The 22,985-nt window shown below is 43.7% G+C and overlaps 2 protein-coding genes across 9 annotated transcripts; one reads left to right on the top strand and one right to left on the bottom strand.

Moving 5' to 3' along the window:
- Positions 1-226: 226 nt before the first annotated feature.
- atp5f1d (ATP synthase F1 subunit delta) lies at positions 227-5,583 on the bottom strand. The gene is made up of 5 exons (XM_035647821.2): positions 5,450-5,583; positions 4,627-4,780; positions 3,371-3,459; positions 502-631; positions 227-361 (listed from the first exon to the last, which is right to left on the bottom strand). The coding sequence occupies exons 1-4, from the start codon at positions 5,561-5,563 to the stop codon at positions 509-511; spliced, it is 480 nt and encodes a 159-aa protein (XP_035503714.1). The 5' UTR covers positions 5,564-5,583; the 3' UTR covers positions 227-361; positions 502-508.
- Positions 5,584-5,615: 32 nt separating this feature from the next.
- Positions 5,616-21,412, top strand: cbarpb (CACN subunit beta associated regulatory protein b). 8 transcript variants are annotated; one of them, XM_035647814.2, is made up of 11 exons: positions 5,619-5,755; positions 7,675-7,857; positions 8,780-8,852; positions 9,962-10,110; positions 11,676-11,737; positions 13,905-14,067; positions 14,490-14,661; positions 15,035-15,187; positions 15,656-15,896; positions 16,469-16,658; positions 17,760-21,412. In XM_035647814.2, exons 3-11 carry the CDS (start codon positions 8,805-8,807, stop codon positions 19,285-19,287), a joined length of 2,706 nt encoding a protein of 901 aa, XP_035503707.2. In that variant the 5' UTR covers positions 5,619-5,755; positions 7,675-7,857; positions 8,780-8,804; the 3' UTR covers positions 19,288-21,412. The 8 variants fall into 8 exon arrangements, with proteins under 8 accessions (XP_035503710.2, XP_035503707.2, XP_035503704.2 ...); XM_035647811.2 differs by lacking the exon at positions 5,619-5,755 and adding an exon at positions 6,435-6,622; XM_035647813.2 differs by lacking the exon at positions 5,619-5,755 and adding an exon at positions 7,010-7,295.
- The last annotated feature ends 1,573 nt before the right edge of the window (positions 21,413-22,985 follow it).

Below are 22,985 nucleotides of genomic sequence, written 5' to 3'. Positions count from 1 at the left end.
AAGTTGTCACAGACTTGGAAGTTTGTTGATATTTGTGCTGCCTTTTCCACACAACATGGAAAATGGTAAGAGCATTAGTGAATTTACATGTGAGTGCTTTCAGCTGTCAAGCTGAATTCCTTCATTGCAGCTAAATGATAACATCTATTAGAGTCATTTGGATTACACTGAATCCCAGCTGCACAGGAGCAGATTCAAAGAAAATATCAAAAACTTCACCATCAGGTAATTCCAAATAAATTTATTTTTTTAAATTTCATCCACTGTACAAAGCAAGCATGGAATCTTCCGGACACTAACGTGACTGAGCTGGAAACACAGATGGACCACTGATTTCCATGAAAGAAACAGAAACGATTACCTAGAGGGGAACGAAAAAAGACATGACTGAGTTTTCTACAAACGTAACACTGTAACTAAGAGACAACTAGTTTCTTGTCAACATTACTGAGTGAAAAGGACTAATAATCTGATCATGGTGCAGAAGCTGAGGTGTCGTACCACAGGTCTACTCCAGAGCCTTGACGATGGCCTCATTGGCATCTATGCTGATCTGAACTTCTGCCCTCGCTGCCTCGTCGGATGCGGCAGCCATTTCAGACTGGGCCTTCTCGAGGTTGGCCTTGGCAGCCTAAGGAAAAAAGACAGAAAATAGAAAATATAACAAGAACAAACAGTACAAGGCCGCGACTGATAAAGCCCACAATTTAGATTTTGTTTTCATGTATTAGAAACATTCTAAGCGCCTATGCTGTGGGTCACATTTTAATTATGTTAAATGTTTCCAGTACTGCTCAAGTATCGATGCTGAGGCCCTGAGAAACATGAGATTTGATGAAGTCTGTAAACAGGCAGAATCACTTGACCTCACACCGTCCAAGTAGTAACTGAATCAACTCCAATCACCACAAAACTTTCCGAGGATAACTGAAATGTAAAAGTCACAAGAGCAAGGCTGAACACCAACGACTCAAAAGCAGGGAGAGAGACAGACAGAGAAAACCCTCTCTGCCTCTTTGCTCTGAAAGCTCCATTTGTCACAGCAGCGATTAGAAATGAGAAATGCCAAACATAGCTGGAAGTTAAAGGTCTCCCAGTAGGGATTTGACACATCTGCTATAACTCAACAGTGACTGACCTTTCTCTCCTTATTAACAGCGTGGGCCCATGTGCATTGTTACCGCAGAGTGGAAGATGACGAGAAAAGGAAAAAAGAAAAACTAATTTACCGTTAAGAAGTCAACTTGACAGTGACACTGAAAACGCCCAAGGTCAAAGACAGACACCTCCGCGGCAAGTGCATAATAATGCAGCCCAGCATTAACAAGACTGACATTTAAACAAGGACTCGACTGCAACTCTGATCAGACGGCTAATTATCAGCTGGAAGGTGCTCATCGGCACAGCAGATCAAAATGCGGGGGGAAGAAATCTAGTGTGGGTTCAAAGAACAGTCTCTGCTGTCAAAGACCACGTCCCTGCTGGGAGACAAACCAGGGAGAACAATCAGTAATTATGCACGACTCAACAAATTGGATATGGACACCTGTCACGCAAATCTCATTAAAACATAAAAGATCCATATGGAATTGACTCATTCGCGCTAGACTGACATCTTGCAGTTATCAATTTCTTGAATATCGAGTCATCCAGGCAAGATGTTTAAGAGTTAAGGGTAAAAGACGACGACTCCAATAATTTGACATGCTCCAAAAGTAAGAACAGGTTTAATTTCAGAAGAACAACAAAATGATGGAAGAATCTGAGCTGTGCTACTCAGACCGACATGCAAACCTTTTTTTTGTTTTCCATTCTGTAAAGTTTGTGACAAAAAATGTACTTCACATGTACATTGAAGGGAACATACTGAAGCTAACTGTTGCAAAATCAGCGTTGAAACTTGATACACGGACGTCATCATAATGATAAAGGAGAAATTCATCTTTGTTGCCCGCCTCCCCAAGTGAAGTGAAAACTTCATACAACAGAGCTGCTCAGGATTTCAAACATTCAAGGACAAGGACACCTCAGGTGCAAAGAGAATGTCTGAGTGAAACTAGGAAGGAAAATGAAGATCTGCAAGACCGATTCAGAGATGGTTTTTAAAAAATAACAGATGACAACATCAACAAGCTATTGATTGAACATGAGTTTAAGAGCTGTAATTTCAATGTGAAGGATCAAAGGAAATTAAATGCTAAAGAAAGTCATGTGCAATTTAATCAGTAAAACATGACACATTCTGTTGAAACAAACAAGAACCCATACAGATCATTGAAACTGTTATTACGCAACTTTAACATTTATTTAAATGTTTCCGTAAATTCTAAATCTTGTAAAGATTTTTTTCATCAGCAGCATCCCATGTATCGTAATAATCTTAGTCCTCAAATTCAAAGGCATGTTCAGAGGAGGTAATTAGATGCCACAAATACTGACCTCTAACACTTATACCTCACAAAAAAATGTGCTGTAAGATCATTCAGAACCATTACACAGTTGACACTACAAAGTTAAACGCCATCATTAGCTGGCTAAATCATTAAAGCATATACAGACTTTGTTGATGCAATTACAGGATAACCTGCAGGAGATTACATGATCTGGTCAATTACCAGAAAGTTTTAACAACCTCATTTGTGAAGCTTTTGATCAATGTATCTTGGGACTGTGTCAAAAATAGTGTTGTTAAATTGTGAGCTGCATCATATTTTACCGGGGGTTGTGTTGTAGGGTCCATGCCCAACTTTTCGGTACTTATTTAAAATGAAACATTTAACCATTTAAAGGAAGCATGATTTCATCCACTCTGTTGTAAATGGATGACATTCATATTACAGTTCCTTTCAGTCCAAGCGGAAAATTGCTAGTCTCACTATTGTCTTTAAAAATCCATACAAATATTTTCATGGAATTTCAAGAATATATAAAACTTCAAACTAAACATTTGTGTGGATAAAAGTAGGCAACTTAAAAACATACTCATCTAGTAGTGCAGAAAGGTCGACAATGATATGGATAAAATCTATCACACTAAATGTAATTTTATAAGAGCAGTTACAATACATATATCTTCTGTTGATAAATGTTGAAAATGTGTTTAAAGATTGAGAAAGGCAAACAGGAACATCTGATTTGGCTAATGTTGGAAAAAAAGGCAAGAATTTCATTACACCAATGAAACAATCTTGATTTGCAAAATTGTGATTGAGTTAAAAAAAATGTTAATTATGTTGACATAAACTGTTCCTTAAAAAATCTGTTAAAGTTCTTATTATCACATTGTATACACACTCATACAGGCCAATATTACTGCAAATGCAGCTTTGCTTCAAAATGGTGAGTGACACCAGGAGGTTATTATACTTACTGCAACGTCGAGCTGGTCCAAGGGAACTGCCTCCTCCGCTAGCAGTTGCACTGTAGAATCAGCGTTGACTGTTACCGACCCGCTGCTCACTGCGTACACACACAACCAGAGTAAACATCCAAACACAAAGCCATCTTCAACATTTTAAAATCAATACTGTGTGTTATTACAGACAGTCCTGCATCACTCTCACACTATAGCTTCTGTTTCACAGTGCATTTTCACATTCAAGAAGCTGAAATATGACACCTGTGGTATTTAAAGCTTTATATTGAGGGGATCTACCATAATATTTTCAAGAGAAAATCAACGACATACAGAATTTAGAAAAAGAAAAACAGTGTCCAATACAGGCGGACAGCAGAGGCATTAAGAGAGGCTTAATGGAGCGGATACGGACTTTTTTTCAAGCTATAGCTTAACGCAAGACACATGTGATGTCTTTTTTCATGTGTTTGTTTACCTCCATAGACTAAAGAAATAACGTGGGTTAGAGGTGGAGGATAGAGCTCAGGGAGGGACAGGATAAGGAGGAGAGGAGGAAAGACAGAGATACAGAACTCTGAACATAGAAAGTCTTGGTGTGACCCAGATTTGAGTAATATTCCAAGAATCAACTCTTGGTTGTACACTTCACTACAAGTGTAAATCACCTGTGTCAATGTGACATGTTCCTTTATGACAAATCTACGAAAATGTCTGAGTGGAGACTGATGAGTTAAAAAAAATAATAATTTTAATGATTTTAGCATGTTAGTCTAAATATTTTCCGACTTCACCATACATCACAAATTAATACAACCTTTCATTTGCCTACATGCAGAGGCCAGTCGTCAATTGCATGGTGATTGCAATACACTTGGAATTAGAGCTGCAACAATTAATCGATAAGTAATCGATTACTATAATTTATCGCCAACTATTTTCATAATCGATTAATCGCTTCAAGTGTTTTTTATGAAGAAGAAAAAAGTATAAATTCTCTGATTTCAGCTTCTTCAATGTGAATATTTTCTTGTTTCTTTGCTCCTCTATGACAGTAAACTAAATATCTTTGGTGTTGGCACAAAAAACATCATCACCAAACAACATCGAAAAAATAATCGACAGATTCATCAATTATGAAAAATAATCGTTAGTTGCAGCCCTACTTGGAATTCCATTGTTAAACAGACCAGCAGGACCATAACATCAAGGCCCTATAGAGACGGCCTGCACAACAGTCATCCACTCCTTTGTGTGAACCAAAGTCTCACCAAAGTATTTGACCGAGGAGCCGTCGTCATTGAGGACCGTGACGACGCCGGGCCTGAGCACCTGCAGGGTGGGCACGTGGGCAGGGAGGATACCGAACGCCCCGGTGAGTGTGGGCACGTCCACCTGTTTCACACTGGCCTCTTTAAAATACACCTGGAGGGAGAGAGGAGTCAGAGAGAGAGACACACACACACACACACACACACACACACACACACACACACACACACAGAGACACACACACCAGTTCATTTATGAACAGTCCTGCAAAGAGGTGGACTTTAGCAAACGGTGATTGGTTGAATAAACTCCACCACAGAGAGGTGTCGATGACATTCAGCCAATGGACTGGGGTTTACTGAGCGATTGCTGACACCGATCGCGTCAAGGTTAGACAGCTCCTCGCCCGACACGCTCGCTCGGTGACGGTTTCGCAAACATTTTGAAAACAAGTGTGAACATATTTACATCGTGGTGAACTGGGGGGACAACGAGGGGAGCAGTGTTCGACGTGGTGCAGTGTCCGTGAAGAACACCGACACACTGCTGGTCAAAGACAATGAATGACAGCTAGGCTAGCTGTCGTTAGCTGGCTAAGCTAACTCCCCTTTGCCGACACGGCGAACTCTGCCCACGTCGAAACACGCACGAGTGCGTCGACTACAACACGAGTTAGTACACAACTGCGAAATGACCGCGGCGGGGGAGAGTTGTCCGCAAAGTGTGACGGTGCGTTCAACACTGAAGTTGAAGTTGAAGTTAGCCGAATAGCTGACCAGGGCCCGAGAAGCCTCGCCGGCGACGTTGCCGTCAGCTAGCTACCTGTGTCGGGGAGGCGAACGTGAAGGACATCTGCGGCGCACCGTAGGCGGCCTCGGCGTAGGAGCGCGCTTGCCTCAGCGCGGGGAGAGCGCGGCGGAGAAACCTCGCTGCCATCGTGTCTGTGAGGACGTGTTCGATTCAAGTGCGAGTGAATGACAGAGATGCTCCAAGCCCCTTGCGTGAAGGCGGTCGGTGTGCGATCGGCAGGACAAGGACGTTGGTAACCTACCCACAAGCCTTTGCGGTGACGCAGAGGATGCAGGGTAGTGTAGTCTTTTGAGCACAAGAGACGCGAAAAAAACACAAGTAAGTATTATAATTTTGTAGTAGCTGAACTAGGGATCCCCTGAAGTCGCCACAGATCATATATGTATATATATATAGAAAATATTTTTTATCTCGAGCACACAAGCTCGTATGAAACTGTGTCAAAATTCATTTTTGTAACCACTTTTTTTTAATTTTTTTTTTTTTTGGGGGGGGGTTAAATGTTTTACGGAAGAGAATAAGCCATAAAAACTAAAACGCTAATTCCACACACATTTGCTGTCTCTTAAAAAACGAAGCCACTGAGCATACATCGCCACTAGATGGCGCAAAAAGCATGGGTCAATTGTTATGCCATTGCGGATGGGGACGATTGGGACTCACCAGTCTGGTCTTTTGGTACTCCACATTTGAAGGCGCTGTGTAAACCTCAACTATAGACAGTCCAACAGACCTGCACTGCTTTACCATTCCCACCACACCTAGAAGAGACTGACCGTGTATAGCCAATACAATATCCCATAGAATAGACGAATATAAAAAGGGCCTGAAGAGAAAGACTTGCAGTTGCTGCAATGCATTAGGAAATAAATATGTGTTATGCTTAGTGGACATAGCAGTCAGTGACACCGTCTGAGTCCAGATGTGAGCACTGACCCTGCATCTGGATCTTTTTTTTTTTTTCGAGAAACCCCCTTCAGTCACTCAGCTCTCTCCCCCGCTCTCGTTGGCGTCACGTGGTGCGCCACTGACTGGGTGGTGGGCGTGTCCTAAGCGGTGGGTTTCATTCATAAATAGTTTTAGCTTATAAAATCCACACTAAAGTGGACCAGGAGGAGAGTTTTCCTGTCACTGGCTCTTCTCGCCCCTCGCACCCCCAATGCACGGACCGGGCTGGTTGAGTAGGTGAGTGCTTCCTCCGCTCCACGCCTGATTGTTCTCTGCGTGTGTGTGTGTGTGCGCGCGTGCGTGCGCGTGCGTGCAGTCAATTCAAATCGTGGGCTCCCCTCCTCTCCCCGGACTGATGAACATCGTGATCGCCTGTGTGATATCAGGATGGTGCACTCTCTTACCGTCGCTGTGGTGGTGCGTTTAAAAGCCGCTTTTCATTCAGTTTTTTTCGAGTTTACAATCATTTCATCACGATGTGATTTTAAAATGTCTTTTTTTCTATCAGCTCCATAAGGAAACAGCTGCCACCGGCAGAGCCGATGCTCCTCGTTTTGCTCCGGAGGAGAGAAAAAAACAAAACAGAAAACAATCGTGTGGTGCTTTCTTTTGCACAACCGTTTCTCAATATAAAAACAAGTTATTACGAGCTACTCTATAAACCGCCACTCGTGTGTTTTGTTATCGGCAGCGACAGAGGAAATGATCGGATGGGACTTAGTGTAAAAGGCGACTCGAATCAAAAAGAATACACTGTGTATGATACCAGTGGGCCAGCTGGTATGTAACGATTTTTTTTTGTTTGTTGTCGAGCATGACGGGATATGGCTTTACTGGGACTCCCGTGTCTTACCATCTGCTCAGCCAACTGATCAATACAGCAATAATCAGGGGTTGTGAAACCACAGACGTAAGCAAGCGTTTTAACTAAATAGATGTTTATTTTATTTAAAAATTATTTTCCTATTATTTCTTTAGGCTTAACAGAGACAGCTGTGTGTTATAAGGCCGCCTGTCATTTCAATCAGAGTGCTTTTTCATATAAGGAATGAATACAATGGAGCATATTAAGCTTTGTGAATGTGTGAGGATTGTTTGTATAGTGATGTTTTTGTGCCCTGCCAGGTGGAGAAATACAGCAGCTTCTGAAAAAGGCTGCAAAGGGGAAGACCCGTCTTTGATGTGCATGTGTTGAACGCAGCAGACAATTATGTAATGTTTAAGTTATCCACACAAACAACTGAAAAAATTAAAACAACCATCCCGCTGTATCTGTCGTTTGTCATCAGCCATGCAGCACTGCCGTCCTGTTGCTCCGAGGCCAGTGGGCCGGGCCTGACGGGGGAACACTTGGGGGGCTGGGTGGGCTGAGGCGCTGAGGATGCAGCAAGGGAGCTGAGGAGGAGACTCCCGAGCCACAGCCTGACACACACACATCCAGAGCTTGCTGCTGCGCACTGCCCTCCATCAGGGTAAGACTACGCTGGGCTGGTAGAAAGCAGGATGTGGTGTAGAGTGCTGCGAAGGGAAGCTTTGCTGGTCACAGCCTGACAGTTTCTCATGCTCGGACAGTAGCAGCAGGGATTTTGGCAGCAAAGAGCTCAGGGATAGCTTACAGGTTGTGGTGCTGAAGTTGAGTGCTGCAGTGACTGGCAGGCGAGCAAGCAGTGCTGAGAGCTGCTGGCATGTTGCTTCTCCCTTGCTGGGTGAGTAGATCTATCCAGTGTGTGTGTGTGTGTGTGTGTGTGTTTGTGTGTAGGCGTTTGGTGCAGCAGCAGCAGCAGCAGCAGCAGCAGTGTTATTGTCTATGATCTGTAAGAATGAAAGCATCACAGCAGCCAATGGATAACTCAGCCACTGGAGCCAGTGCTTAGTAAGAGCTGGTGTTTCTCTATGTTTGCATGTGTGTTTGCATGTGTGTGTGCGTGTGTGTGTGTGTGTGAGTGTGCGTGCATGTGTGGGAGGACGACAGAGTATTTGGGCTGATAAGGAATTATGGGTGATGATTTACAGGCAAGACACTAACATTTGCATCCTCTGTGGGATTCAGCACATGCGTACCAGCACACCCTGTGCACACGTACTCTAGGTTTCTGCTTCTTCTTGCAGTCCTCCCGTTGTTTTTTCTGCTGCAATGTGTATTTTCCACCACATCACACCGAGTGATCTACATGTTAATTTGCTTTGTTAGCAGATGTCACTCTGCACTGACAATCGTTATTTTACGCATTCAGAGAAGTTTTGCTTTGACGTGTACATGCAGTGTCTGTCTGGATTCGGTAACAATGATAAACTGCAGCCTCTGTGATGGCTGACTCTTTGATTTGATGAACAGTTCCAGTAACATTCATTTCCTCTCTGTGTTTCTGTGTGCGTGCATGTGTTATTTCTCAGGGGGACTCTCTAGTTGGCCTGGACCATGAGCAATGAGTCTACCGTCTGGAACATCCTACCAGAAAACTCCACAGTAAGTCTGCCTTTCACCACTCAGTTATTCCCAAACTTCCTGTGTGTGTGTGTGTGTGTGTGTGTGTGTGTGTGTGTGTGTGTGTGTGTGTGTGTGTGTGTGTGTGTGTGTGTGTGTGTGTGTGTGTGTGTGTGTGTGTGTGTGTGTGTGTGTGTGTGTGTGTGTGTGTGTGTGTGTGTGTGTGTGTGTGTGTGTGTGTGTGTGCAGCTCATCACCAGAACCACACTTTGCCTCATGCACTCTTCTGACCGATTGACTGGCTAATAGAGAACATCCTGACCTGGACCTGAAATAATTAAATCTCTGATCTAATCTAAGCTTTAATTTCCCCTCGCAGAGAAATTACAGTGTGACATCAGAGTCTGGCACCCATTAACACTTGCTGTGCGCTCTCCCTCATAGGGGTCAACATAACACTCCACCTGCAAGATCATCATTCTGATATCCAAAGTCTGTCACCTTGACTATTTTAAGACGTCCAGCACTTTTCTTGTGAAAAAATGTTTATCTTTATAAAACTGAGAAGTATAATCTGTAGCAATGGAACTAAGGTACTATAGAGACTCTGTGTGTGTTTAATTTATTCAGCCTCAGTCCTCCCAGTGAAAGCTTTCCCATAGCTTAAGGTACACTGTAGACATGTTAATAGCTCTGGCACTTATTGATTAATTACACTGTTGCACTTATAGATCCATTTTTTGGCAGGCCAAGCAACCGCTGGGGCCAAATCAATCTTTTAAGATGCATGTTGTTACTTGAAGGTAAAACAGCTGCAAATCTAGTCTATGAGTAAGGTGACACACAGAGCAGGGCCGGTGTTAATCTGACCTGCTGCAGTTTTTTGTATTACCTAGACTGTGGCGACCCACCATAATCTAATGTCTCAGTTTCGTAATGATCCAAAAACTTTCAACAATTCTTATAATAACATAGGGGATCTGTTTTGCGCCATTGCTTGATTATACTGGGGTACAATGCACAAGCAGGGTAGGCATCGCCCCTACCACCAGTGAGTGATTTCAATGCTTGATTTGGCTGGGAAGGTTTGTTCTCGCTCACTCTCTCAACCAATGAACAGTCTATTTATTATGCCGTCTTTTTTACCTCAGGAGATCCCATTTAAGGCAAAGGAGCAACAAGATGGCTATGTGCTCGCCCTGGTGATCCTCTCCATCTTCCTGGTAGGAACGCTGATCTTCATCTCGGTCCTCCTCATCACCTGCCGTCGCTGCTGTCGTGGAGGGCAATGCTGTGACAGGTGTGATACAAAAAGTCTTTGTATTTAACTGTACATTTAGCAGTTCAACCTGACCCCCTCGTCCATTGAGATTTATAACGAGTCCAGCAATACATGAACTCCAAAACACTATACGGGGCAAACAGTTAGGACTTATATTAGTGAATGATATTAGGTTCAATAAGAAGTGACCTGTTCAGTTTTTTGCACTGTGCCAAATAGGTGTTCATTTGCCTCTATGAGGTGAATGAACAATTACATTTCACAGACAGACTAATCTTCCTGAGCTGAGCTCACATGCAACTGCTATTTGAACAGACCTGTACTGATATTGTATGTGTACACTTACATAATAGATAAGGCTCGCTGCAATTGGAAATGTTTACTCCTGCCAAGTGAATCCCAAGCCCATCTTTGGTACGATTCCACTGCCGCATAATACAGCGATCCATTAAACAAATGAAAGAAAGGAAGCTGTATAGCAATAATTATGTAACCCTACTCGTGTGCATGTTAAAGCGGCACAACACAGTGTATTCACTCATTAAAATGATCTGCTGTGTGAGTGTCAGAACTCCCTGTGGGGCTGTTGTTAAAAACACCTTGGTGGAAGCACATTCAATATTCATGCTCCTTTATTTGTGATTCACCTGTGTTCATTCAGCAATAACACGGCTACCCTTGAGTTGCTTCGTCCCTCTCTACAGCAGCGGGCATCAGCGGCACATACACTTAATTGTATGAGAGCGCACTGGCTAGATACAGATAAACAGAGAGCGCAGAGGCTGAGCTGTGAAAAGGCGAGGCTCGCCCGGCGGAGAACAGGAGGAGAATCACTAGACTGGTACAAATGATGAGTGTAATGAGATTTCATAGCAGCCATCGGCAGTGATTAATCTCGCTTCTCAACCCAGCCCTGTGTGCACATGGCGAACACACACACACACACACACACACACACACACACACACACACACACACACACACACACACACACACACGAATTCACATATAAGGTATGGAATAGCGGGAGCCACAGAGGAAATGAAAGCCAGAGAAAGCACAGATCTGGGTGGATGCACTTCACACACACACACACACACACACCCAACCACACACACAAACACACACACACAAAACCCTCATATATCTGCACAAAGAAATCAGATGGATGCCTGGAAAGAGCTTTCAAGCTCCTTTTTCTGCCTCATCAAGTAAATCCTGTACATGGGATTTAAGAAGGACTATGGAGGGTCAACAGCAGTTAAGAATAATAAATGACCTTGATTGAAATATTTCTATATGCCCTTAAAGATGAGTGGAATCATGCAATTTAATAAAGCACCACGTTTTATCAGTTCAAGGGGTCCGTTGGCCCTTTACAAGCAGGCAGCTATTTAGACAAACAGCATAGAAAACATTCATTGTATGTAAACTCCAGCCACACAGAAAGGTCAGATGGTAGTGCAGCTGATCTCCGTGGTTGCCTGCACTGCTGCCCACATCAGCGGGATCCGGTAGATAAAAGACAGACTTCGGCTGTAATCATGTCACCGCATTGATCTGAATGTTTCTTCTTGCCCCAGGGCCAGCGATGACCCTGAAAAAAACAACACCACCTACATGGAGGAGTCGCAGCCCACCCATGGTAAGAGAAAAAATGGACACAGGGAACGAGATCTAGGGAAAGAGGAACAGATAAAGAGGAGTGACCGAGAGAGAGAAGTGATGGAGGCTTGGAGATGGAGGGATTGGATTGATGGAAGCAGGGATATTTTTACAGCATCAGCACAAATGTGTAATGTCCATTCCATTAAAATATTGTGATCTCGACCCAATTAGTTTAAGTAACAGAGCCGTTCCTGGAACACATTTGACATTTTGGGACCAGAGAATGCACTCTGTCTCCAGTGAAAATTCTCTATTAAATCAGTTTTAGACCCAACTGCTTTTGTGAGGCTTTTTCTTTTAAGTTTTGGAGTCAGCAGTTAGTTGCCATATTATCATACTTACTTCAGACAGGTTTCATTACATCGAATGTTTGACTCCAGTTATATAGACTGTTTTATAGTCCAGCAGATGTGGGTTGAATTCAGACAGATTTTGACACTGTAGTGCATGGTTATTTCATGTCTTTTGTAACATTTTGACAGTTAAATAATTATAAGATATTCGTATAAAAAGATAGGGAGTGATTTGCAATTAAGGTCTGTTGAACTAGAAACATTGTGATCCATGGTCAATGCCCTGAGCCGCTGGGTCACCAGGGCTACCCCCACTTTTAACACAACTCTGCTCTTGCTATAGTATACCCTAAAATATATTTGATAGAAGATCACCTGGATTGTCAGCATTTACCAAATGTGACAAGACTGAGTCTACAGCCATGCTAGAGGCTCTTCGAGGCAACAATTTACTCATATATAGAAGCAATTGGAGCATGGTGGCATGCTCACATCAGCTTACCGCACATGGTAGCATGCTACCATGCTCACAATGACAATGCTTACATGGTGAAGATGTCAAGCAGGTTTAATGTTTACCATATTCACCACCTAAGTTTAGCGTTTTATCATGACAGCTTTTGCTAATTTGTACTACCGTGATGAAACGTATCAACGCAGGTATCGATATGTTTTATGATTTACATTTTTTAAGTTATAAAGGTTTGCGTTTCAAGGTTTGAAAATAACACAACACGTCATCTATGGTTTTAAATCATCCTGACATTTCAGGGCCAATGCTGAATGAAATGAACCATTTGGAACTTGAATGTCATGAAATTTATCTCAGAACTGAAAGGGAGGGAGATTTCATACCTTAAATAAGGCTAACACTTGTTGCCATGTTAAAGTAAGTGGGGGAAAAAAAATCCTGGATCTGCCTGTTTATCCAAATCCCCTCCAAAATTCGATGGGTTCATTCTTGGGCCATGCCCCACCCCTCCACACAATTTCATGGAAATCAGATCAGTAGTTTTTGAGTAATCCAGCTGACAGACAGACAAACAAAGGCAACATTTTACCTACGCCTCCTTCTGTGAAACTCATCATTCACAGGACTTAATGTGATTTTTGCTTTATACTCTACTGAGTAGCTTTTGATGGCTGTAGAAGCACTGGGAGACTGCATTGTCTCCCCTCAGACCCTCGACAGCAATGGACGCAGATATTGCAGGACAGTCCTTGGATAGCAAAACATTGCTATGTACATTGACATGAGTGCTTTTCTTACTCCAACAGCTCAAATGTATATGGCTCTGGATCACCATGGTCCGCCACCACACTGTTGTACACTGGAGGGAATTCTGGAGGGGAAAAGAGCTTCTAGCATATAGGGATAAGTGTCAACTTCATGGGTGTGGTAGAAAAAAAAAGTCAAGGGATCGACAAAGTTTGCAGGATTATCATCTGGCAACAATGAATGTCTGTACAAAATTTGGTACAGCTGAACCATCTCGTAGATGTTGAGTTATTTCACCCTAACCCTAGATAAGAGAATTATATCACCTACTGGTGACGACTTGATGAAAAGTCAGGACGTCAACTAGGTCAGTAGGATTCATTCTCAGCAGGGGACCATGAATGTTGTTGAGACATCCATGACAAACCAAACCACAGACTAATAATGACATCCGTAGAGAGTTAACACTGCTTAAAATTCTGAATGCACTGAGCTCTTATCAGTGAACCATAAAATTAACTCAAAGTGCACTTTAATCTTTCTCTGCCATCCCCTCTTGCTCTTCCTTCATCTAGCTATCTACTTAAACAACCATGTCTTCTGTTTTTTCTCTCCCTTGTTTCTCCGGATAGAAATCACCATCAGGGTGGATGAGGCAGACTGCCTGTCAATGGCCAGCTCTCACGATCAAGAGACAGAGCGCTTCCTCTCCACGGGCACCACCGGCCGCCGTGTCTCCTTCAATGAGGCTGCACTCTTCGATCATGGCAAGAAGGCGCAGGAGAAGGGCCGCAGGTCAGAAAGTCAACTCATATGCAGAAGCCCACAGTTACATAGTTCAACTGTCATTACTCCAGATTCACGACTTTATGTGATCAAAGAATGTTGATATTTGACTGCGTCCATCTCACTTATATGCTAGTTTAGGGCTAAGAATTAATTCAGAATACATTATGTATGATGTGGACACAAACAGCTCTCACCCTTTCTAATTATTTCACTGCCCTACTTTTCTGTTGAAGCCCTGAGCCTGCAAATTCATCAAAAGGAATTATTCTATCGGGCTGAATGCAGAGGCCTGGGTAGCTGTGATGGGAATTTTTCCCAATGGCTGTTTGTCTCTAGTGTAAGGATTCACTATCAAGTGTATGCAACCTATGTGTCATCTCGCCCAGATGTTGATAGCTTTGTTTTGGGCTTTTTGTTTTGCACCCCAGGTACACTCTGACCGAGGGTGACTTTCACCACCTGAAGAACGCACGCCTCACACACCTCCACATCCCTCCTCCGGCCCTCAAGATAGTTACCATCCACGAGTGTGACTCTGTCGAGAACACCATCGCCATGACAACGCGCCCTGTCGCCAAGTCAGCACTTTCCATCTTCCAGGTGACAGTCTTGACCTGCTTTCAGACCCGATGCATCATTAGTCTTGATCAGGGCCAATTAGAACATCAATCACTCGAGTCAGAGCGAGAAAAATGTATCAGCCTAATGTACCAAAACACAGCGATCAGTGAACTCTTTGCCTGCTTATTTGAACAGGCTCCGCACATTGATTTCCCATTAAGGCGGGGCTGTTCAATCACTGATAATGGGCTATTACCTAAATGTGAAAATATACTTTGGAAGAGTAGCAACTCAGTTGCAGGACTGCAATATTTGGTTTCCGCATTTGTGCACAACTGGATTTATTTACCGGGCTTTGCAGAAAATATGCATGCTCAAAAAAATTATTCAAAAAGGGTATTCTTTCCTACAGCCAATGCTGTGCCCCCTTCCACAAACAGCGTTGACCAGCCTGAGTGTCAATCCAAGCTGTGCCCTCCCTGGAGATGCGCTCAACTCTGTGGTGGACACCAGCTTCAGCGAGAACACTATAGCGCTCAGCACTAAAGAGCCCATCTCCAGCTCTGTAAGTAACCTCCATTACTGCCAAATAAACAATATTTCACATCAGGCAATTACTAATCAGGTGAGGAACTTTTGTAATGTAACACAGGGGATTTAGTGATGGTAAGCCACGCATTAAAAAAAACACAGGAGAGCAAATCCTTTACAAGTAGTGAGCGTGCATACAAATTACCTGTAAGAACGGACCTAGACACCACTGCACGAGAGTATCTAGGTCAACATGAAGTTGGTGGAGTTAATCATTTGTTATAAATGTTCTCAAGTCACTCCGGCAGTAGACCATCCAGCCAACCAGTGAGTCATCCACACGGACATTAGAGGGTCAGGGAGCCTGAGGGAGGGCTAACAAGAGTGATGGTTGATGGCAAAACAAGGAAGCCCGTGCGGAGCATCACTGTCAGAGAACATTATACACAGACCACTAATCTTGGCAGGTTTTCTTACTGACCATGTTTCTGTCCCTGCTCAGATTGAAATGATGAGAGCTGGGCCCCGGGGCAGAGGCAGCAGTCTCAGTGTTGGAGAAGGGGCCGCGGTGGGCAGCAGTGCCCCTCCTGCTGGTGTTGGTGGTGCAGGAAGTCAGGGGCCCGTGCTGCAATTCTTCACTAAACTGCGGCGCCATGCTAGTTTGGAGGGCGCCAGTCCCTACTTCAAGATCAAGAAATGGAAGCTGGACAGCAGCCAGAGAGCTTCGAGTCTGGACACCAGAGGTAACAAAGTTTATTTCTGTTGAACTATTGTTAGAAAGAATCTCCTCCAATGCAGCAAAATAATTGTGGGAAATAAAGTTTTGATATTTTCTTTCTTGTATTTTTTTCTATTTATTTGTGTGTTTAGTATTTTTTGGCAATATTCTCCTATTGTAAATAGACAATGGTGATGCAGGGGGCTCCAGCTACCAACTGTGAGATGCCTCTTGGCTGCAAACACTTGTACATGCACACATACAAGACAGATGGCTTGGTGACGCAAAGACTGGTCTTTCCAAGTCAGTCTGAGCGCCTGAGTGAATCCTCCCTGCAGATCTCCTCCATCCTATACACACACACACACACACACACACACACACACACACACACACACTTCTCCACTGCTCTTCCCTAGGCTGAAGACTTCTATAATACCAACGGAACAACAAAAAAAGATCACAAAATCCCCCTCAGAGGCCTCAGCAGTTGATGGCAGCTTCATCCTGAATTAAGTGTCACTTCACTTCTGCCTGCTGTTGCACAACCTGTGTAACTCACAGCTCTCTCTCTCCACATGGTTGTTTGTGAGCCAGGCTCGCCAAAGAGGAGGCAGTTCCAGCGCCAGCGGGCTGCCAGTGAGAGCATGGACCAGGACGACAATGACGCGCACCACATAGACCTCATTCAGTACATCGCCCGCACCCAGGACATCACCTACTGCCCCAGTCAGCCCACAACGCGCCTCCTCTCACCTCCTTCTACACCACCCCCCTCCCTCGGCAGGTATCTTTAATTCCCTTGCCATTCATCCTGTCCACTGCTTTGCTGCCTTGCACTCATTTCTCTACATGAGCTAGAAAATGTTTAGTCTGCCTTAAAAAATAATAGTGTGCCCTCATGCCCTCTGTGACACTGTATTGCAGAACAATCAAAGTGACTGTTTTGCAATGCCAGCTGTAGAGAAATGTCAGTAAATTGAACTGTAAGTCATTTGAAAGAAAATGAAATCTTGTTACAAAACTATCCTTTCATTATTTTTAAGCATTTGTTTTGATATGAGATTTAATTACATTTAACCATTCCATGCTTACTAACTGTATATACTATTTCACCATAGTCTGATTGTATGTAATGAAATCCCATTAAGACAGAGTTCTTTAAAAAAAAGATTATGATTCGAGCCAGATGTAGTGAAGGGGATTCCCAGAATGCACTTTTTTAGAATGAAGTTGAGAATTGGATCTCAGGGGAGTGAGGGGATATATCTGGCATAAGAAACCATTCCATTGCTGACATGGTCTGATAATAACATGATGTCTGTTTAAGTTCAACGGTCACTGCACTTTTTGTTGATTTTTTTCATTTTGCAATTACACAAAATAATCCAGCTTTTGCAGAATATCAAGTTAACCTCCCAAAATAACCTCTTACATAACTATTTTCTCTCTCTGGATATTAGATGACACAAAATCAGTATTTCCTGTATATGCTTGCAGATGTTTGTTGTTATAAATAAAAGCTGCTGTGAGCTAAGAAATTTGATCCTCCGCACACTTATCCAGAGTTTATTGTTACGGATACCTCTACAGTGATGTTACATCCAGTGTGCATTCTTTCAATTTGCTGTCCCGAGTTAAACCAAGCAATTTGGGAGAATTTCCGAACACACTTGGTGTCATTATTCAGCTGAGGTGGTTTTAAAGACATGCAACAGCACCCATTGCCAGTCATGAAAATCATTCTGTGAACTATCAACATAGCCATCTCTCAGATGAATGTGCAAATGTAAATGCACTAACACTGACACTTGTTTCGCATGTCTGTCCCCGCCCTTCTCTCGATTTCTTTTTATCTCCCCTCTCCATCCCTGTGTGCACACTACAGGGTAGAGGTAGAGGTGATGGTGGAGCCCCGCTGCAGCTATGGAGGACCAGGGGTGATTGGCCTATCCCCTGATCCCCAAGACGAAGCACTGAGCCTAGAAAGAAGGGAAGGTGCACACCCCTTGGACCCCCAAGATCCCCAGGACCCCCAGTCACTTTACAGAGACATCTGGAGCCTTCGTGCAACACTGGAACAGTACGCCGCCTCTGATCAGAGCAGCAACAACGACAGGAACTCTGTCTGCAGTGATGCTGACAGTGTGTGTTCGCTGGGCGGACGCACAGAGACCGAAAGAGGAGGCCTCCCCAGCAACCCGTCCCAGGATTTAGGGGACGAGGCAGAAGGTGTGGAGGATGACAAGAGCTTTTTGATGTACGTGGATGAGAAGTTGGGTATGAAGGAGGGGAGAAAAAGGAAACAGGAAAGCACAGAATCAGAGCGAGGGGCCAGTGACGGAGAAACAGGGACTCGTAAACTGCTGCAGATGGACAGCGGCTACGCATCAATAGAAGCTCCATCCCGAGGTCCAGAAGACCTGCGACTGTTTGGAAGCAGCGTCAGTGGCAGCCCTAAGGACAGGACAGCCCATGAGAAAAGGCACCACTTCACAAATGCAGGGCGAACTGGTACTATTGGTGACAGCCTTGAGTCTTATCTCTTTGAGGAGGAGCCAGAAGATGAGTCGTTGTTGGGTGCCACTGGCGGAGTTTCCATAGAAACAGGTGCTGGTCCACTGAGCTGGTTCCCATACGGTCAGATGCTCACACCTCGAGAGGCCACGCCACTGTCATCTCAACCACCAACCCTGCACCGACGAGACTACAGCATAGATGAGAAGACGGACGCTCTCTTCCACGAGTTTCTTCGCCATGACCCTCAGTTTGATCAGCTAGAGTCGCCGCAGAGGAAACACCGATCCCGAATCCATCTCCGCAAGCAGTGGCAGCGGCACAAACAGTGGAGCGACCCTGGTGTCAGACACTTCCAGTCATCCTTTGAGAGACTGCGGACTCCGCTACGTAGGGGTCAAAGTGTAAATTATCCGCTGGACACGAGCTACCAGAGCACCCTGCCCCGCATCGTCAGTGCTCCAGACGAAGAGGCCAGCGATGGCACTGGCAGCACTCCTGACACTCCGAAGGTAGAACCTACGACTACGGATGATGGGAGTTTGGAAAGTGAGCAGGGAATCACTGTCAAAGACACTGAGGGTCACACCCCTTCTCCTTCGCCTCCTCTTCATCCATCTACGTTACACAAAGGTGAAGGACCGAGTGAGCACCTTGACCTTCAAGAGAACAGCAAAAAGTCAGGACTCCCTCCCGAGCCACCAGATGAGCGCTCACCCCCTCAGCTGCCCGACTCCTCAGGCTACGGCCCACAAACCATCACAGCAGAGCTCACAGACAAACTGACTGCCAACCTGGATGAGAGGCTGTACACGGGCCTTCGGAGGACCAGGGACTCGGCCACTGAATGTGTGACGGTGACGGCCACGCACGCCTCTCCCGACCACAGCCCAGTCTAGCTCGACTCCAGTCGTCCTCCTTGTCAGCTTCACACCTGCTGAAACACACTGCTTCTGTTCGAGTTGTCTTTCCTCACTTCAAATGTCCCTCTGTATACAGTTTGAATGGTGTGATCCAGACCCACGAAGAAACAATGGAAAGTGTGCTTTAAACCGGTCTATATTTAAACACTCTTTCTCAGATATTGTTAGATACAGTTGATCAAATAGAAATGCATCCAGTCTCTCTTTATGCCTGTTAGCATTACAAAGCTGTTCAGTGTCGCCATTTCACTTTTTATCGAAGATGATACATATGTAGAACTAACATCAAAAACAATGCTTTCTGTTTGTCTATTGTTTTTTTCTGTGTCTGTGGTCTATTTAGTCTATATTTCCAAGTCTCTACTGCTGTTATTCCTGTCTCTGCTCTCCAGTGAGAATAAGTGAGGCTGGGGGGCGGTTTGGCCTCTGTACTTGTTGACCCACTGTGAAACTAGGTGCTATTAGATGTAAAGAAAGCTACAGATCTAGACACAGATCATGCATTACAGAAATAGAAGAAGTGTTGTCGTACTTATGAGGTAAATGTTAGATTGTAATTTATCAAAATTATACGAGGCACATTCTGGGATTAACTAGACAAAATTCTAAATGTGGTTCAAAAACTTGTAGCTCAGAATTCCCCAGATGATTAAAGTAATGTGACAAAAAATTTGTTCACTTTTATTTTATTGGGTTTTAATCGATTGATGAAAGAGATCTATTGTTCAACTGATTCTGTTGAGCTGTACTGCTCAATCAGTCTAAATCATGCTCCTTTTTTTCCGTAGCCATTTTTCACGGATGTGTCTCGGTATCGAGCTGAGTTGGAAGATGACATCAACAGTCTTTGGCCCGGCCACAATGCTCTGATTGGTCTGTTGTTTTAAGTGTCAAATTGTAAGATGCTTTATTGTATTTCCCACCCAAGGTGGGCAAAGCCCCTCCCCTACCCTGACTCTGGTTGGCTGGTAGTCGTTGCCTCCATTGGTTGGGTTGGTTATAGGTTTTGGTGTGAAGAGTGACGACTGCTTAGGGATAGGGTAAGAATATCAGGGTAAGACAATGAGGTAGCGGCCAGGTCTTTGCCCATCTTGGGTGGGAACCAGGCAAGTCATTAGGGGGCACAAGCCAAACTGTTTGGGAACCACTGGTTTAGATAGATCACCAAGAATAAAAGCCAGAGACGTTTGTCCCAGAATTACCAGATTTCTCCCAGCAGTTATTTTGAAATGGAAGACATTATCAGATTCTCCCTATCATGGTCATCGTGTATGTTGTTTTTGTTTGTATGACTGAAACTGTGTCTCAGCTGTAACAAATATGTCTTGTTTGTTTTTCTCTGGTTTGTTTTATGTCTGCATCGCTTGAACAACAGTAAAAACTGACTGTGGGGCAGGTTTCTGTGCCAACAGACAGAACTGACGAACCAGACAGGCACTAGTGCTCTTGTATGATGACTTTTTATCAGATGTGACTATAATCTATGAGTACTCTAAGAGTTGGGCATCACTGACACTAGAACATACTCAGTCTACAGCCTTTGGGGTGGGCAGTTACATTAAAATCCATCAGACAGGAAGGCTGCCTGCACATACCTTTGGTGTTTTTTGAATTTATAAGAAAGGCATGCTTCCTTGTGCATGTCGCTCCCAGAACAGTACATATTTGTCCAAATCTGACATTCTTGTTTTTTTCCCCTTCTCTTCTCCTGAGGAAGTTGACAGTACAGTCGATGCAGACGACTTTAATCATAAGAAAGCTTATCAAAACCAAACAGAACAGAAATATTATTTGTATTGAAGTCCACTTTATTTTTCTCTCTAATTTGGCATCCTTGCGCGATTAAAACAATCCAGCACTGCCATTCAAATGAAACCACATCAGCAGGAAGAATATCCTCAGCAGCCGCTTGACCGTGACCCAGTTTTGCTCATGAAATCTTATTCTCAGAGGGGCTGTTGGGCTTCTCCGTCTTCCCCTTGTGCAATGCGGGGAGCCACTGCAGATGATGGTGTTGAATATTAATCATAACAAGAGAGTGGAAGCCCTCTTTTCAACCTCCGTTGTTCTTTCAGGCCGTTACGGTGCAGTAAATGAAAAGGAGTGAATAGAAATTAAAAATTCAAGAGGGGAAAAAACATGATCCTCCTCAATTTGTCAGGGTGCGATGATGCTGCTGCTCCTTTTCACCCTGCCCAGATTAGATCTTTCTCTGCTCGATGTCAGGGGGTGTCGTCTTGTGGCTAAGTGGACTCTAGGCCAGAAGCTGAATCCATCATTACGGGGAACAGTCACTGAGATGGAAAGAAGTGAACTCAAATCAGGAGTAAAGAGAATAATTTCTTCTTTTTCTCGTGCAGCCCCCTCAGACACTCCCTGAACAATGTTCTGCAGCTGAATAATTTTTATGAAGGCACTAAGCAGCAGGAAGGATATAACAGTCCTCTCGCTAATGATAGAACTGATGTTTCCCTGATGATAATAATTACTCAGCAAATTCTGTTTCCCAGTTCTGGGGAAAGAGGAAGACAACTGCGTTTCCCCCCAGATCAAATGTCAAAATGTGTCCGAGCGGAGTCAGCACAACTACCCGACAATTCAACGGAAATGGCCCGAAGGTTGATTATCAATCGGTACGTGTGTACAAAGATTTCGACACAGACTAAATGCGCTAGACTAAATCACTGTCCTTTATGAGGTTTAGACAGATGCTGTGTAGCTGAGGACACTGTGGTGAATGGTGTTTGTATACTAACCAGTAGCCTGTCAAATGCTTTGATGCATAGCTGTATGTAAGTCTGCATGAGAGTTGACATTTTAGTAACCGACTTAGGATCCAAAATGATCAAGTCCATAGTTAACACTCATTTGTTTGAGGCAGAAGTCAAAACATTGGTATGACTAGAACATTTTTGTATTTTATGGGATCCAGTTGAAGAGTCATGCTAGGAGACTGTAACTAGTGAGGTTGTGTGAGATTGAAATCTGTTTGGAAGTAGAAGTATTTCTGTATTCCTTGCTTGTTAGTAAACTGCAAAATTTCTCAAAGGAAAAAAAAAAGATGAGCTTTCTTTACAACTTTGCTTTTGTTGATCCAAATCTATTGAGCCTTGAGGGACCAAATCATGAAAAAAAGTGTGTTCTTTTAGGGGTTGTTTTTCAATCTGTGAATAAATGAATGAAGTAAAAAAAAAAAAAAAAGGTTCTAACTTGCCTTATTCCAAGGAATTGATTGTAAATCACGGCGTGGGAACAGAGCAGAAGTATGCCTCCCTCACATGAATCCCATATTATTTTTTACTTGAATTCTTAACCTATATTGATTCCTTCTCCTTATCACGTCCTCCAAATTAATTGGAGAGAAAAGACAAATCCAGCTTTGTGATCTACAAAGGGAACATTTCCAATGTCTGCCTTCCTCTTCACACTTCATAATCCTTCCCCCTGGTCTACGCCTTAAACTAAAGGGGCCAAAGATTAGAGAAAAGCTCTACCCTACTTGGTTATTGTATGTCCAAAGTATAGCACGCATTAAGAATTTGACCTGATGATGTGATTTATCCTTGGGTCAAACATGAATATCTGCAAAATGTCATAAAGGACGACTCCTTTTCATCAATCCAAAACACAATCCCCAGTGGATATGATGAAAACAGATTGATCCAGACTAATGC

Source organism: Scophthalmus maximus, chromosome 13 (genome assembly GCF_022379125.1).
Source record: "Scophthalmus maximus strain ysfricsl-2021 chromosome 13, ASM2237912v1, whole genome shotgun sequence".
Classification (NCBI taxonomy): Eukaryota; Metazoa; Chordata; class Actinopteri; order Pleuronectiformes; family Scophthalmidae; genus Scophthalmus; species Scophthalmus maximus.
The sequence above is the reverse complement of the archived record's forward strand: the minus strand, read 5'-3'. Positions and strand labels throughout refer to the sequence as shown.

Excerpts from the sequence above, each read along its gene's own strand:
- atp5f1d (XM_035647821.2), bottom strand. The coding sequence starts at position 5,563 with ATGGCAGCGAGGTTTCTCCGCCGCGCTCTCCCCGCGCTGAGGCAAGCG. Across the intron at positions 3,460-4,626 it reads CTCCTCGGTCAAATACTTTG|TGAGCAGCGGGTCGGTAACA; the intron begins GTGAGACTTTGG and ends GTGTGTACGCAG. Across the intron at positions 632-3,370 it reads TGGACCAGCTCGACGTTGCA|GCTGCCAAGGCCAACCTCGA; the intron begins GTAAGTATAATA and ends TTTTTTCCTTAG.
- cbarpb (XM_035647817.2), top strand. The coding sequence starts at position 8,805 with ATGAGCAATGAGTCTACCGTCTGGAACATCCTACCAGAAAACTCCACA. Across the intron at positions 10,111-11,675 it reads GGAGGGCAATGCTGTGACAG|GGCCAGCGATGACCCTGAAA; the intron begins GTGTGATACAAA and ends TTCTTGCCCCAG. Across the intron at positions 14,662-15,034 it reads CAGCACTTTCCATCTTCCAG|CCAATGCTGTGCCCCCTTCC; the intron begins GTGACAGTCTTG and ends TCTTTCCTACAG.